This window comes from Convolutriloba macropyga, chromosome 4 (assembly GCF_964194025.1).
Source record: "Convolutriloba macropyga chromosome 4, txConMacr16.3, whole genome shotgun sequence".
Lineage (NCBI taxonomy): Eukaryota > Metazoa > Xenacoelomorpha > Acoela > Convolutidae > Convolutriloba > Convolutriloba macropyga.
In genome coordinates this window covers 976,365-994,516 of record NC_134471.1, presented here as the reverse complement: position 1 = coordinate 994,516, position 18,152 = coordinate 976,365, and the positions used below count along the sequence as shown (strand labels likewise).

Below are 18,152 nucleotides of genomic sequence, written 5' to 3'. Positions count from 1 at the left end.
CCTTGAAAACTTACATTCTCTTTTCTGTGTTAAGAAAATGCGCTGAGTTTGTGAATGAACATAGTATGTGTGAACATACCTTACTGAGCCTGTTTGGTTTGTGGATTATCTCGTGGCTGTAATTATCTCGTGGCTCAAATGTCCTTTTTTAGATTTTAGGTTCTTATGAAATTATTTCATCGTGCTTCATCTCATTTTTGCATCGGAAAGGAGTGGAGTGTTATAATGGCTGTAAAATTTTTTTGTCAATATATAAAATTTGTTCCAATGCAACAAAGTGCGTTTAACCTTCTTTTTCTGCTGTGTGTTGAACAAGGCGTTTTAATTCCAACTAAACCATTAACAGCAGCTGCTCAATCAGGTTCGCTTTCTTCATTAGCATTTGTTTTGGAGGATAAACTGTAAGTTTTTGAGTTCCTTCAATTTTATTTACACACAGCCATTTTGCATTTTGATAAGAAATGAGCAGTTTATCCAAAAGCAAAAATCCAAGTAAGATCTTCTCTATTTTTTTTATCTCCATCGTCTACGTCTTTTTAATAGCCCAACTCATAGCTTTTTTATTTGAATATAAAGAAGAATTAATGATCACACTTATTCCATTTTGATTTCAACCTATCAATTATATTTTTTTGAGAATCGGAGTTCACATTTGTATGCTCACTAAGTTTGATGGGAGACGAGAATTAGAATTCTCTGCTGCAGCTGAGTAAAATAATTGCGAGTTTTGTAAAATCCTGACGTATAATTCCACGAATTTTCATTGACTAAACAAAAGACTAGACCTAGTAGGGATTGTGAGTGAACTGAGAAAACCATTTCTAAAAAAAATTAGATAAAAAAATTTAAAACATAGCAGGACAAGTACTGACGTACAATTCAAAGAATTTTCATTGACTAAACAGAAAACTAGACCTAGAACGGACTATGAACGGATTGGTAAAACCATTAAGAAAAAAGTCCGATCCAAAACATCGAAAAAACAGTCAAAAAATCAAAGTGAAATTGCCACATGTGAACAACAAACCACTAGCGAGAAAGCGAATTTTTGTTCAAACACCGTTTTCTCACTCTACATTAAAACTAGAGTTAAAAAATTTCACGCCTCAAAACCACTCGCTTTTTCGCCCCACTTCCTGTTTTGGCGTGACCAAAACCAACACTCTAATTTGACTTCAAAATTCATGAATATGTGAGAACAGATCTTCAAAAAAGGCAGCGCCCCAATAGAATTCAAATTCTTTGAATTCAAAAAAACATTGTAGAAGTCTGCGCGAGTTTTTGTGCAATGTTTTTGCTAGACAGTTCTCTTCTTGAATATTCTTTTACTTCTGATGTGACTTTTAACGCATGATCTGCAGTCGATTGCCAACGAGGATAATAATTTTGCGTGCGCACAGATAGATCCCAAACTGTTTTTGTTTTATCTACGTAGCCTGAATGGGTAAAGTCGAAGCTTGGGGTTCGGAGATTGTGGTTTAAACCTCAAAACAAAGTCAGAAATTTTGTACCCTTGCATTTTTTTTTTAGAAATCTCTCCTTTTAATAAAGCTATTCTCACTCCTCTCTGAAAAGCATTGTCCCACTTATCGCTGTCCGATTGCAGTTGGTTTATGTTTTTTAAAGTCAAAAACGTAGAGATTAAAGAACAATGCTTTGTTGAGCCTCCAATTATTGGCTTTTCTCGTTTTTTTTAAAAATGCTGCTTTTCAGGAATGTTAACAGACTGCACGTATTTTCTGAAGTTGCACAATTCTAATAGAACTGCTAGTTTATTTACATTATGATCTGGCGGGTATTGATGTTCCAACGAAAATTTTGAAAAGTTCTTTAAATAGAAGTGTTACAGGATCTTTTGTCTTGCCATTGTTTTCTCTACTTTTGGACATTGAAAATGTTTTTCACTCTACCGTTTCATTAGATTTTGGATTCTAACGTTCAGTTTTTCTTTTTGAAGAATAAAACAAAACTAAAACTCCTGCAAACTTTGAAAAATTTTCTTTTCGAAGATTAAAACGAAACTAAAACTCCAGCATACTTTGAAAACTTTTGGTATTTTGCTTTCAATTTTTGTCAGATAGCTCTCAAAATAGGTCTGAAGGTTCAAGTAACAACCTTTTCATCTCATTCTACCATCATTCCCTCGGCTGTAATCTATGGTCTGCCCTTTTGATCATTTTTGCCACAATTTTTGAATTTCGCATATAAATGTGCTAATTATAGTGAAGTACCTCACAACTTATTAAAATTTTTGGTTCATTTCTTTTCGAACAGTTCAACAAAAATTATTCTCATTTAGTGAAATCTATCTCAGGTAGCTTAAGTTTTGACGGCGTCAAAAAAATTGGTGGACATTTCTTGCAATTCGGTTCAACCTTCTCAAAAATTTGTGGGAAAATCTATTTTGCATTCTAAAATTTCAAACTTGCAACAAACAAATATAATTGCTATTATGTTATCAAAATTTTTCTCAGAAAATTCAGTGTTTTAAAATTTGTGACAATGTTATCATTTGAAATAATGTACTCTCCTTTATGCGAGAACTTTCACCTAACATTCACCTAACCGAGCTCATCCACATTTTTATATCAATTGTCAACCAATTGAAGAGATAATCAAAAAGAGATTTAAAAAATTGTTGCGCGCCCAACTACTAATTGAGTTCTGAAATGCCATGCCTCATTACAGCGCTCCGATATCTGCCATTTAAAAGACTACGAGAAAAGAACAAATAACAAAATAAGCAAAACCAAAAATTCCACGGCAAAAAATCAATATCTAATTTCAAAGGCATCTAGTAACAACGTCAAAATGCAATTAGATAACCCTTAAGAACACAAAATTATTTTTTCTTAACTACACAACAGATGGGAGTTTTCCCAAATAAGACTAGCTAACAAGTTGACGAAGTTGACGAAATAATAAGGCGAAATTCAAAAAGCAATCAACGCTTTTCAAAACCAGTAATTTCAAGAGTCTCCAAACCATTAATTTTTAAAGAAACAAAACTCGATAAATTTAGTAAAAAGTCATTACGAAGCTGATAAGACATTTCATTGGTTAGACTAAGCCATAGAAAATGAGTAAAGATGCAGAAAAACTCAAAATATAACAAACGACTTGCGAAAATACAAATTATTGAAGCCATTAAAATCATTAGCTATTATCTGAAAATGGTTCTTTTTGATTCACCTTTTAATTCTAATAATTGAGCTAAAATTAAATCGAAAGATTAATTGGGTTCACTTGGGCCTCATTTGAATATCATTGGGATCTGTTATTACAAGAATGTGCTTAAAGAAGAGAAAACCTCTTAAAAATCAAAAGCTTTTAACGAAATAATTCTTGATAAATTTTTTTAAAAAAACTTGAGTCATTATGAAACTAACGAGACAAGTTTTTGGAATGAACCACAAAAAAATGAAAAGTTTTCAAACATTTCTAAAAAGAAATAATATCATAAACTCTAAGACTACACGCCATAAACCAAATGCATTGAGTTCAATCATTCAATCAATCCTCAATTAGAAATTTATAGGACCTCTCAGGATTTTACGACCAGATAAAGAACAAAAAAACTGGCAAAAACAGCAAGTACAAAAAAAATTAGAGAAACGTATGGAAACAATTAAAAAAAGAACCCTCAGTAAAAACTGCTCTATTTTCAATTATTTATTTAATTAAGTTTTAGCAGCAATGGGCATTCTTTTTTCTTTAACAATATGACTTCAAAAATTAACAAAAATGAGCAAAGATATTAAAACCGCTAAGTTTTTGAGAAAACCCGTGGTATCAACGCCATAAAATTCCATAGCTTTAAACGGAAGTCAATATTTACGCTAACTTGTGCCTCGACGGGAAAACAATGATGGTTTTTATTAATAATTCATGAATACGAAATATCAATAAGACTTATGACTATGAAAACACATCAAATGCAGTAAAAAAACAAAATTTTAGTAGAAACGTGCGAGAAGAAAGTGTCGATGCCATTTAAACCATAAGTTTTTCGGAAAAATCTTTATCTAAAATCCCTTGAACGTCTTCTTTGAGCTAATGAGAACTATCACTTTTAGAATAAAGTGATACGAATTCAAAAGAAACCAAAATTATGAAAAAATATCCCAAAATTTGAAAAATATATTGAAATCTGTGGCCTCGAAGTCTTAAAACCAACAGTTATAATATAAAATCGCTAACCAGATTACTTTTCTCGCATTAGAAAAAAGAGGGTCCTTTCATTACTGAGACTGACTTACAGTTCATAAAAAAAGTGTTTAAGATTGGTTAGAAATCGAAAATTATATTCGAAAAATCATTTTTAAAGTCTTAACAGTCATTAGCTGTCCTCTCAAAGAACAAAATAGGTTCACTTAATGCTCAAAAGGAAGCCTATTGCACTTTTAGTCAACAATTCTTTGCCATAAAACTACAAAATTAGTAAAGTCTCAAAAAGAATCAAAATTTCATTGTAATTACAAAAACTCAAAGTCGAAGCCAAAAAAATTGAGCGATTCTTTGAAAATGAGTTTTTTGTTCATTGGGCATTATTTGACTGTAAATGAAGTTGGTCATTAACGAAACCTTGATATGAAAACCGATTGGTCTCTAAGTGACCTGAAAAAACAAAAAAATAGCTCTCAATTAGAGTAAATTTTTTATTGTAAACTTCCCTATGAGACCAGAACTCGCCTTTCTGTCGCCTTTCATCTATTAGGAACACAAAATTGATTCTGTTTGTAGCTTGAAATGTTATTTTGAATTAATATCTTTATTGAAAAACAAAAATATATAAATTCTTGATATAAACAAAAATTACGCTAAAAGTGAACAAAACATACCAAATATCACGTGTTTACACAAAACTTTAATCCTGGATAGCTCCTGGAAAAAAATTGAAATTCAAAAAAAAAAATCTTTTTGATTTCGAATCTTACGCTGGACGAGCTTTTTAATAATACCACTCACATTCTTCTTCGATGAACATATCGATCGGCCAAAATTGACTCGACAAAAAAAACAATTTGAGGATGTAGTTTTTCCATAAAAATATTAATTCAAAATAACATTTCAAGCTACAAACAGAATCAATTTTGTGTTCCTACACAAGTGGGGTCGGAACAAAAACGCACTAGACTGATTGCTATGAATCCTGGATTTTTCTATGAAAAAGACTAGCCTCAGATTAGTCTATTGGCAGTGATGTCCCAGTTTTCGCTGGTTTTTATTACTGGCTCTTGGCCAAAGCCTCAAATCAATTGTGACATGCTTGGTTGTTGCCGCAGATTTGAATTTGCTCTCAGTGCCATGTTTTGAATCCAGGATTTCTCGGTAAAACGAGAGCCGGTTTTCCTCTAATTCATTTTCTGATTCGATAAAAACATTGTTTGTGATATCAAATCAATTGCCCTACGCAACACAAATAACCAAATTTGTTTTTAACTCGAAATCAGTACTTAAACATTCTATGTTATTTTTGAGGTTATGCATTTTTAAACTGTTCGGAATACACTTTCATTAAATTGTTCGCTTTTGTAAACCAATCGTTTTCACTTCCCCAGTTTTTCTTCCAGCGACTGTCCTGAAAATGTTGTTTCAACATTCGACCGCACTGTTTTCTGACAACTTAAGATTTGGTCAATTAGATTAGTATGTTTAATTTCAAATTCAAATTCTTTGATCTCGCAGGTTGACTTTCAAAAAGGAAAAAAATATATATTTTTAATGATATGTAAGCATTGGGCGTTGCCCATTTCTTGCCACTTTTCATTTTGATTTGATTTAATTTGCTGTTTAGACGAAGACTCGACTCCTGTGAACACGTCAAATCGTCAAGCTGCATATCAGAACACACCTTCAAGTTTACAGAATTTGTTCCAAACGACAGCAACAGACACTACTCAAAATAACAATACCTCACCAAACACAACCCAGCCAGACGGACCAGACACACCCAAGCCCAAATTGTTCCAAAGTGCGCGCGATTCTCCTCGGAATAAGAAAAAATTGGGCGGCAGCCACATTTACTCCCAGAGCGCGTTGAATATTCGCGAACTTTCTGAGTCAAATGATTCGTTGCAAAGTTCAGTGAGCCATCGTGAACAAAATACATACGAGCGTGAGCAAAAAGACTTTCCACATCAGCAAACAAACTTTGCCTCGAATCAATTGAGTTCAAATTCGACCAGTTCGATTTCATCTTTAAGTTTGACCATTCCAAGTTCACGAAATTCGACTCTTATCGAAGAAGACGATGAATTGCAAATAGCTGCCATTGACTCCCAGAAAAGTCCTGTAACTTACACGAATGTCAGTTATAACCAGAACGCTAATAATCATAAACCGGTTATAAAGTCTAAGTCAAAAGATGTTATCGGTCCAGTAAGCGCTTCCAATAACTCGACTTTAAAGTCTACTTTTTATAACTTATCATCAAAAAGTAAAAAACCAGCCCCACCACCACCCCCGAAACGTAAAAAAGAAAAAAGAGTTTTAGATGATAGCTTGAACTCTAGTACAAGCGATTTCTCATCATCGAACGATCTTAAAACTAATTTATTTATGTCCGAATTAGCTTTATCTGAGAGCAATTTTAATTCCGAAAACACAAATTCGCTTCCAGTAATTTCAAGCGGAAACAGTAGCTTTAAACCGAAAAAATCCACACAACTACAAACTTATACCAGTCTTTCAGAAATCAATCTAGACCTTGATGCGAATAAAATGACGTCAAATCAGCAAAATTTGGAAGAAATTGTCTCAAAAATGGTTTCAAAAGACACCACTACTTTATATATGGCCCCCGAAACTATCATCACCTCACAAAATTTCAACACTCCTTCTCAAAGATCAAGTATTGCATCACAAAGAAGCAGTGTTGCGTCACCCGCAGTTGGGATTACCTCACAGGCGTCCGATATTACGTCATCAGAGTCGATTCCGGCTGAGAACCCCGCAATTCCGTCGCCTGACTATTCAGATTCCGAGGCGGAAGATATTGAAGACGACAACACAAGTACGAACTCAACAATACCCGAAATTAGTGACGCGACAGCCCCAATTGGGTCTGGACTAAAAAGTGGAAGTTTTGATTTCGAATCAATGCAAGCAGCTAGAAACGAACCACTGCCTGAGTTGGAAAACGAAGAAGAATGTTCGGATTCTGAGTTGAACATGAACACAAACATTAAGTTAACCAAGTTTACACCCAAAAACGAGAATCTCCAATTGAGGAAATCCGAATCTGAGGAAAACGTTAACGACACCCTAACATACCGAATAGATAAAAGTATTCCAAGCAATGATATCGAATTTCAAAATTCTGGCAGGTGTGAAAACTTTCAAGCATTTTCAACTTCGAGTGTTTTAACTTCTGAAACTCAGGCTGTTCAAAGTAAGCCGGTTTCAGACTTCCAAGGAGATCTGTTTGCTGCCATAAACAAACGCAGATCCAAGATCATAGACGCCGAAAGTAGTAAAGATAGTTCTTTCGCCGTGGATGAACAAGTTGCCCAGAATTCTGTACCTTCAGTGCTTAGTTATGATCCGGGTTTGAGTACAGTTAAGCTTCACATTTCCACACATGACGATAGTCCTGGTCCCAGACAAAAATCTTTGTCACAACAAGTTTCAAAAACTAACACTACAGAACAACCCACAAAAGACACTATGACGTCGCGAAATTCAGTTCCTGTGACGTCACAAAGTCCTGTATTGAGCATGACGTCACAAAGAGAATCGTTCGACACGACGTCACGAGAACCGAAAATTGTTACGTCACAAAGATGTGAACCTGCGATTGTGTCTCGGAATGTCTCCGTTGTGTCGGCAGACAGTAACGTGGAAGCCGAGATGGGGGGAAGTTCTGGATCTATGCAGTCGTCAAATGGAGACGATATTGACGTGGACGCCTTGATTAGCCAGTTTTATGTGCCTCCTCCGCCTGAGAAACTTCTAGAAGAAACCAATGGGACACCATCTTTGACTTCTTCAGCCAATCAGATCTCCTTAAACGATCAAGTAGTTTTTCAAATGTTTCAATTGATGTGTTGGTTAAACGGTATCTGTATATTCTCATAATGAAACACTTTCTGATCGCTATTTCTTCAGTTTTCAGGCTGTACAAAATTTTGTCAGAGTAAAAACTGGCCTTATTCACACTGACATATGAAAAAATATCCGTTAGAAGATTGAATCACTTTGCGAATGCTTGAGAATGCATAGAAATGCATTAAAAACTAACTGCTGTCATTATTTCCGCAAAAACTCTTCGACTTATGAAAAAACATACTCGATCAAAAAGTTGTATGAAAAGATTTCAGCTCGACTTTGACTAGGAAGCTGGAGCGTGATATTATAGTTAATTTGGATCTATTCTGTTTTGCCTCCCCCCCCCCAGCTTAGTGGGCCTATATCTTCTACGCCCACAGGCGCACGTGCTATTTTTACATAGTAACGTGTTATTTAAAAACATATAATCTGTAACTGGGGGCGTAAAAAACACTGGGGGGGGGGGGGGGTAAAACAAAACAGATCCGTTGATTTTGATTATCCCTACTAGACTTTTAAGCTCTCTTCATACGTCGAGGTCTATTCCTTGAATTTGTCAAATTTTCTCCTTCAAGGGATACGAATCAGCGAGTGCTTCACCAGACTCAACCAGATCTGAGAAACAGCCTCCAGTTTCTGTTTTCTTAAAACACAGACAAACAACACCCAATCAACTTCAACAGAATCCAGGTGTAACAACCCAATTCCAGGCATCGTCCACGTCATCAACACAATCAAATGCGGTGGTTACTTCAAATAACAAACTTGTTGCTAACAGAGAAGTGAGATCCGGCAGCTCCTCATCGTCATCGGCATCATCTGGCAATAACAGCCAAACTGGACAAGGTCAGACTTTCTCTTCCTTCAAACGTCGACATGTCATTTCATACCCGGGCCGAGGATTTTCCCCGCAAAAAACGGGGAAAAGAGGCTAAAGAGTGTAAAAACAAAAAAAAATACACCCCTATTTCTCCGCTTAATTAACGGTGGAAGAGTGTAATTACAAGAGTGTAATTTTAAAAAAATAAAAGTGGAAGGAGGTACTGAGGATATTGATTACCCATCTTCCCTCTCTCGTACATTTTACATCCACCTTGTGCGTTAACCTTTGTGCCAACTGATACTAGCATTTTGCGTTTCAATTTCGGTTATATTGGTAATTGTGTAAGAGTGTAATTTGTTTTTTATCAGTCCACCCTAAATTACACTCTTTGCAAAGAGTAGTGTGAAAAGAGTGGAGAAAAGAGTGTAAATACAGTGTATTTTTTATACAGTGTATTACACTCTTACATTCTTTTCCCCGATAAATAGGAGTGGAATACACATTACACCCTAATCCCTGCTAATTAGGGGTGGATTAAGGGTGAAACCTCGGCCCGGGTAAGTGTAATGTCTACAAACCAATTACGTTTCCAATTACGTTTCCTACGAATGTAAACTCGAGAAGATTCGAGAATTTAACATGTCATCGAAGTTTTAACAAATAATAAATTGTTTTCCTTTTAAATTAAATCAACATATTGTTTTATATATATCAAATCCCAAATCAACAAATCGGCTCGGTAATGTGCGAAGGCACATAAGGTTCCGACCCCGCCCTTCCACAATTTTGGCATAATTGTCTACCAAATGAGGAACAGATAGAAAAACCCAAAAATTATTTTTTGCGAATCCCAAAAAAGCCCAAGTCTTTTTCAAAAAACTCTGTATGAACGATAAGATAGCCTCCAAAACAAATAACTCAGTGGAGTAAAAATTGATACATTAGATTGCTGTAATATGTCAATATTAAGAAAGCGAGTCAAGACGAACAGCAAAATCAAACAACAACAAACATTAATTACATCAAAAAATTTATGTCCCTCTTAAAAACTAAATTTAATAGAAAGTCAACATACCGTCAGATAAAATTTAAACTAAACAAAAATTACATATAAATCACCAGAAAACATATGCGACCAGTCCATAAAAAGGTTTGGTAACAATTATACAAAAAAGAACAAAAACAGTAAAGTAAAAAAATTAACCTATTTTTTTGAAACAGTTAACTTCAAAGTAATAAATACCATCAGGAATCAATTAGTATTACCACAAATTTACGATTAACACTGCTCCTATAGAAGGGCATTAGGACCTGTCCTTGTTCATTTTTTAAAGCGGCTAAAAAGAACAACAAAGAAAAACAAAATTTCAATTGAAACTTGCCAGAAAACGCTGTCAAAACCGTGAAGCCAGATTTTGGCACTCAAAATATATTTGATTGTGCCTTCTTCAAACAGCTATAATGTAGTACGTGGCCAATCAATTGTAAGACTAGGTAACAAGTAGACAAAAAAGCGAAGTGCTAAAGTATGTAATACTTTCAATTTCTTTTTCGAAACAAAATTATATTCAATGTCATGAAAGGCATTAATTACAAAAACAGTTATTTAATTAGGGTCGTTTATTCATGAAAAGGAAGCCCTCAAGACCTGTAATTATCCAGAATATTTCTTGCATCTACAAAAAGAACGTCAATTATGACAAAATCAAATTAATTTTGTGAAAAACCGGTGTCGAAGCCAGTAAGGCAATAACAAATTCTTTAAAAAAAGATTTTGGGACACCAATCCGTTTTGTTCCCTTGACACCCATAATGTCATTTTTGACCAGTAATTAACTAACGAGATTAGGTAACAAAAAGAAACATAAAAAGAACAAAATTGCGAAGTTAAAAAGTTTTTTTTTAATTTTGGAAAACGATTGTTTTCAAAGTCATGAAAGCCATCAGCTATCAACTAATATCAGAATATCGGTTCTTCTATTCTTCCATGAAAAGCCAATGAAAGCTATCACTCTACAGGAAATTTCATACGACCGAAACGACAAAGTATAAATGACAGTTAGAGACAAAATTAAAAAATTCAATTGATTTCTTCAAGAACGAGGCGTCGAGGCCGTTAAAACGATGATGTATATCTTTCAAGATTTTAATATCTTCAATTGTGTCTTATTCTCAATGCTAATAAGGTGACATGGAACTGTCAATAATGTGATAATGTGACAAAATTAGAAAACGTGAAAAACGGGCAAATATCAAAACAAACAAAAATCTGAAATCTTGTAGTATCAAAGCCAGAAAACAATAACTTCAGGCTTAAAACTGCAACCGAGAATAAATGTCAACTCAGTAGAAAGAAGAAGCAGGCTTTCTTTGCTGACACTAAGCTGGAATTTGAGCAAATTAAGAAAAAAATAGAGGAAAAGTTAATTAAGCCATTACTTATTGAAAAGTCAATTATTTTTAAAAAAAGAAACGACCATAAACTTTCAATTAAAAAACTAAATGCATTAGTTTGGAGGTGCTTAGCAAGCGAATTGGTTGGACCAATCACTCCTGAGCTTTGATTTGATATGTTCTGTTCTTTATTATTAAAAAAAAGTCTTTTTTTTTTTTAAAAAAAGACCGACTGATTACAACCCGATTTCTTTTGGATTGTAACAGTCCAAGAAGGGCCCAAAACTAGCCCTGCTAATATTTATTGTCCGTTAGGAACAATTGATTTTTCGAATGTTGTAGATATAGATAATTTGTTAGTTGAAAACTCAAAATAAATTGTGCATTTTTGATAATCAGCGAGTAAAGTTAGCAAAAAACGGCAAAGTTTTAACTACAGTGCACTCTCAGCGGACTCTGAAGTAGAAATAGCCCCCCTCTGAGTCTACAAAGATTGTATGAGTGTTGTTTGGGGGTGTACTGTCGGCAAATTTAATCAAAGTGGACAAAAGTAGCTTATTTCGTGCTGTTTTTGATGAAAAAGGCTAAATTTTGAAATGTTTATCCAGATTTTTTGACCAAAAAAATTAAATCAAAACAATCAACAATGCTTGTTCGTCTTCAAAAATGAAATCAACGACACTATTCTTAAAAACTATAACAAATTTTACCAAAATTGACGAAAATTTAGGCAAAAATTCCGGAAAATGTGAATAAAAACAACGTGAATTCACTCTTCTTTTCTCAGAAGTTTAAGCCTCGATAACTCCCTGTAGAAAACGAAAATTAAAAAAATCTTTTTAATTCCATATTCTACGCTGGACGAGCTTTCTAATGATACCAGTCTCAACTCTCTACGATGAATATATCGAGCGGCGAAAATTCACGGAACAAAAAAAAACCCAGTTGAGTATATAGTTCCTCCCCCCTCAAGATGGTCGGAACAATTAAAAGTATTTAAATGGGTAGAACACTTTGGGGTACACAAACTGATCCGTTTCAGCTAGTGACTTAAGAATTCAGTATTGTATGTTTCTGGATCTTCCATTCAACCAAAGAGAACAACAGAAAGTGGAATACTAGCCCCTTTTCCATTTAAATGATGCGCATCAAAAATAGCTGTTATCTTTAATCACTAACTTTAACTTAATTGAAAGTTGGTTAACTTGTCTTTTCATACCCTGCATTTAAGGATTATATCTCCAAAAACGTTACACCTTTAAAATTATTGAGGCTATCTAAAGTGTGTCATCTTGTTTCAGGAGAAGGTGACAGACAATTTACGGGTCGGAAAAGTTTGACAGAAATTTTAAGTGAACACGAAAACCGAAGTAAAACTGCGACCAACTTAAACAACACAAACACGACATCACCAAATGACCAGAAAAACTCCAACGCACAAGACTTCAATTCGCAATTAGCAGCAGCCGTTGAAAAAAGAAACGCAACAGCTCAGGAGGTTCTTAACAAATCCAACTACCCGAAATCAGATCGATTGTTGCAGTTGATTAACCAATCGGTGACACCTAATAAACCCTCCTATTTGAACACTTTGGGCCAACAAAACAGTAAGTGTTTTCACCATATCTTTAGACCAAGTGTCATTAACTACGAAGTAGCACATATTAATGAATTATGGCAATTAAAATTAGAATATAGTTTGCTTCTATAATTTTTACAGTGGAAATAAAAGTTATTAATCGTTCTCAAACAAAGTACGTAGCAATTCTATTAGTCCTTTGGTCGTTTTGAGACTAGAAGACTTTTATTTTTCTCGATATTTTTTAACGGAGGTACTATTTGCTCAGACGGCGTTTTGACCAAAAAGCAAAAGTGAGTAAAATTACAATGTGAACTATTTTTTCTGAGCAAGAGAAGTCGTTTTTATGCGTTTAACGAACCACTTTTTGACTTCAAAAAGTGTTTTTGAGAAAACGGCGCATATAGATAACCGTTTCCAGCCTTTTTCGTCCAATTGGCGCGATTTGTTTGCTTGCAGTTTGATTTTTGTAATATTATTTGCGGTCCAAGCTGCATCAATATGTAACACTAAAGAATTGTGTGTTAACACTATGGAATTGTAATAAAAGTGTGTTTTAAAGCCAAAAATGCGTTTCAAGTGCAAAATTGGCTCATATTTTTCAATTCCTCTAAATTAATTTTTGCTTTCATAAATAACGTTTTAGGATCTTTGAGCAAATTTTGGTTGTAAACAGTGCACATGGCGAAATGGCGTCGGCCATTCATACATTTAAGGCCTCCGTTTTCGACTTGAGGTGTTTTTGTTTTATAAAAATGTACAATTACTATGAGTTTATGAGTTTTCCGGTTTTTTCTCCAAACAAGTTTTTGTTTCTATTTTGGCTTGATTTACTACAAAAACGATTTCTGCAAACATCGTCGGCTTGCTTTGCTTAATTGATAACTCAATTGTTTTTTTTTGTGCTAGGAGTTGAATGAATGTTTTAACTGTTTAATAGCAGAACAGCAGAATGGCTCTATTATATTGCGAAACATAAAATACTAAATAATGCAAGGCACTACTTTTTGCATCTCAATGTTTTCAATTTGATTTTCAACTTTCCAAACTAGGAAAATGCCTATTACTTTTTTACAATGTGTCCGTAACCACAACATCCTATCATTCAGCTATTCTTGTTTCCCTATTGCTTATATTGCTTATTGGTAAAAACTCATAGCTTTATTAGCTCTGTCTTTGTTTTGGCCTATGTGCTAGTTTTTTCCCATTTTTTCTTGCAGTTGGTTTGATTAGAACTAATACAGCTCTGATCGTTCGTTAAATAAGATTTTATATTATTATCGACTGATGTTTACGTTTAAATGATTGAGTATTTTCTGGGATAGTTCATGTGGATTGGCTTTGGTAATAAACTATTTTTTAGACTTTGAGTTCTAATCTGTTTCCGTTGTCTTTCTCTGACTAAATTAATTTTACAAAAATCCAAATTCATTTAAACAAAATTAGGCCGCAGAAGAGAGTGACTAGTGAAATATTGCATTAAATGTTTTCTTGAAAGCTACATTTTAGCTATTCAACCTTTGAAATTAAATTTCTACTAAAGTAATCTCCCTCAGTGGTCTTTCGGTGTCAACAATTTGAATTCAAACTTAAATCTTAACAGTTTTTTGACGTGCTTTCTGAAATATTTCCCGCAACAAACGGTTTTAAATTTTAACTAAATCTTTTAGTTAACTCAGTTTTCTTTTGAAAGGTGCGATGCTTCAAGTTGTATACAGAAATCTTGTTGCTACTTTTTAATGCAATTTTTCGCTAAAGCATTTTTTTTCTGACCATTTTTACTTGTAGTCCTCAAAAAATGGGATTAACAGGTCGCGCAAAGAGGGCGCGTTCAGTTCTCTTAGAGCCCTTTGGCTTACCAGACTCTTACTATGCAATTCAGCTGCACAGTTTTGGAGACATGAATTCGTGGTGTTAAGGGCAGTTCTTAGAGTTTGATCCCCTCCACTTCACATCACCCCCGCAACACCTCCTCCCCCCCTCTCCCCTCCCACTCCAAGTCCCCACATTTGCACATCGCCCCCTTTGTGCCCCTTCCGCTGCTCTTTCCCGCGCCCCTTCATATAATCTATCCTCCCCTAAACCGTAACTAGCTATTAACGAAGCCAACCACTCGCTTGTCGCTTGAGAGCATATCACCCTACCTTTATCCGTGTTGTTTGAAAAGTCCAGCGTTTATAGATTTTGATTCGACATTAAATAGCGTATCTGACTGTCAAAATTTTGAGGAATTGCTATTTGGTGGTGAGTCTTTAAAGCAAAAGATGAAATGCAACAGCAACCACAGCACAAAAAATTTTTTAAAAATTCGAAAACCGAAGAACGGAATACTTTAGATCAGCAAAAAAATTCACCAAACCATGACCTTGATTTTTTTCAGCTGCAAGTAGATTTTAGTGTCTATGTTACTTGCTCGCAGAAAATTGCATTGTGTTCTTCAGCAAACCGTTCGAATTCAACATTTGTTCACAGAGCCGATTTATTGCATATCGCAAAAATGATCCATTCTGCTTCGGCTCCAGTGCTTTTTATGCCCGCATTACACTTTGTGTGATACTATATAGCACATTACTATGTAAAAAATAGGATAAAAGGGAAATTTTCCCAATGCCTTTTTACCCAATGCCATTTTACCCAACCTGCCATTTCCCCAAATGCCACTTAACCCATGCTCTTTGATCTTTTCATTCACATATCCGATGTTTTATTGTAATGGTTTCATATCATGTCCCACGGGCCATTTAATTATATAGTCGACTAAATAGTTGTTCATAATATTAACAATTAAAAGGGTAAATTAATGTTGGCATTGAGTAAAATGGCAGATTGGGTATAATGGCATTGGGTGAAATGGAATTGGGTAAATTATCCTGACACCAAAAATTAGACATGCACCAGGGGACATCCACCTCAAGAGAAAATGCGCCGCAAGAGAACCAAAACTTAGAGTTGAACTCTAATCGAACCGGGTCCACTTATTAGCTTAAGTTTTAGTATTACAAAAATGTGTTAGCAGGCTCAGTAACTTTCTTAGTTTTTTTTCACGTGAGCAATTTCGCTGTTACTTTTAGCACTGGTTACTGGTCAGTAATCGTCAGCATTAATTATTAATTGTCGCCATACTTCTCTTTGAGCGCTAACTCAGTTCTTTTCCATATTTTTTGGCACCAGTTTACCAAAAAAACTTGTGTGGATCTTTACAGCTAATATTGTTTTATATTTTAAACTCAGAGCTTTGTTGTATTAAACGCTTCCAAAAGTTTTGTCGTCGCTAGTTCTATTTTATTGTTTTTAGTGCTAATATAACACTTTTTACACAAAAATCAAATCTTTAGTCAGCAATTTCCCCCACAACATTTTCAGAGCTAATTTAACACCTTTTAAACCAAATTTTCACCGCTAAATCATAAAACTCACTATTCTGAGCATTGGATTAATTCACCACTCTGTTTTGGTGGTACTTCACAGAACTTACTAGCACTGCTGAAGTTCTGCCAAATGCTAAGTTGCTCTGAAAAAAAAATCATTGAGAAGAATGAACTAGCTCTGAAAAAGAAAACAAAGTGGAATGTTGATTTAGTGTTCAAATTTGCGAGGACAGCACTGAATTACCCAAGTCTTTTACCAACGGCTATGTTGCAAGATAGTCTCTTGCATGATAAGCGTCATTGGCAGGAGTCTTGAAAGATCTTGCAAGATGAATGTCGGGAGTTGGACTAGTATAGTGCTGTTATAGATGATATCTTGTAAGTGTCTAATTACCTCTCAATATATATTCTGAGAATTGTAGAGTTGACGCTTCAATAGTTTAGGGCATTTGCAGAAATATTGCTGAAAAGATTGCGGAAAAAGTACTCAGTTGGGATTGAAAAGTAGCAAATAAGGCGATTTTTTTTCATTTTAACGTTTTTGCTAATTTAGCAATTATGAACAGTTTTCGGCGCTTTTCAGCTCTACTCAGCTTATAACGTTTCCTCTATAGTGGTTTATGGTTTTTTATGATAACTATTTTGTTCAGTCTTGACCTCCTTCTCGTCAAATACCTCCAATCTCTAAAACGCAAGCAAGTACCCAGTCTGTAATTTTCCTTGGTATGATTGCTCCCTTTTGATTTGTGTTCCATTCTTGTGTCCCTAGTGGTCATAGTAAATTTGTTATACTCTGGATAAAGTTTTACCATCATAATTGTTTCGGTTGTCTGTCCAATCGTACTAGAGCTGGGATCATAATCTGACTTGTCAGTTGGCAAATCTTGATTTTTAGTTTTATTCGCCTTTTGCTTGTAGTCATTAGGATGCCTTAGTATGTTGAGCAGATGAGACTCCATATGTCATCTATTTGTTCATGAGGTGAAAATAACGGCCTTTAATTACCGAATGTCAAGCAATTAATGATTAAATTTCAACCTGTTGTTCACAGCTAACGAAATTCAAGAAATGCGGTTCATGAACACTGTTTTTTTTTATCGAATTGCCGTTAATGCACTCAAAACATTAACCACATTCATCGCGTATAGACGTTTTTCGGTGTAGGGAAACACATATATAAAGGTCATCTCAATTTTCCTCTTTTCAGACGTCGGCGCTCTACCTCCAAAACCGCAGTTACATAACCGAAATGCAAACTCCACCACAACTTCAGCAACCAATCAGAACACTCCAACAAACACCTCTTCAGGAAATGTTACGAAACCTTTGAACACGGGAGTGCCTTCATTTATGATGTACCCTCGCCACGATAACAATAAATCGGGAATATCTAGTACCTCTAATAATACTAGTAATAGTAATAAAGTTAGTAATAATATCAACACTGACCAGGACCAACCATTAGTTTCAACACCTCGATTCAGTCTTAACTACACGAATAACAGTACTCGGCCATTTAGCTACTCGGCTGCACAGAATAACGTCGCCAACCAATCAGCTTCAAGCACATCTTCGCCAGCGATCCCAGCCGCACCCAAACCAACCAATCACAACTCACCATCGCCTCTCAGAGCCTCATCTCCGTCATCGTCAAATTCTGTTACGTCAAGTGTGAAATCTGCATCTCCGACTGCTCACTTGGCCGAAAGTTCAAAGCAGAGCACTAAGCCGACTATTAATTTCGAAAAACATCCGAATGTAGTTGGCGGTTGGAATAATTCAGCAAATAGTCCTACGAGTACGAGGGCGTCTATGGCCATGGACATGCAACCTGTTGAACAGTGGGACTGTGACACAGTTTGTAAGTGATTTTCGCTTCCATCGATTAGTCTCTGAGTGATAAAGAAACCTGTACTCAAGTGTAGTAGGATAGAATAAC

At 35.1% G+C, this 18,152-nt stretch overlaps 1 protein-coding gene across 6 annotated transcripts in view; it reads left to right on the top strand.

Annotated features, from left to right (window-relative positions):
* LOC142337400 (uncharacterized) overlaps positions 1 to 18,152 on the top strand; it is a 113,352-nt gene that overhangs the window by 93,816 nt on the left and 1,384 nt on the right. For all 6 annotated transcript variants that reach the window (XM_075386570.1, XM_075386571.1, XM_075386569.1 and 3 more), the window contains 4 exons: positions 5,798 to 8,019; positions 8,625 to 8,895; positions 12,568 to 12,873; positions 17,421 to 18,074. In XM_075386570.1, the coding sequence (XP_075242685.1) occupies positions 5,798 to 8,019; positions 8,625 to 8,895; positions 12,568 to 12,873; positions 17,421 to 18,074 (3,453 nt within the window). The remainder of the gene's footprint in view (positions 1 to 5,797; positions 8,020 to 8,624; positions 8,896 to 12,567; positions 12,874 to 17,420; positions 18,075 to 18,152) is intronic.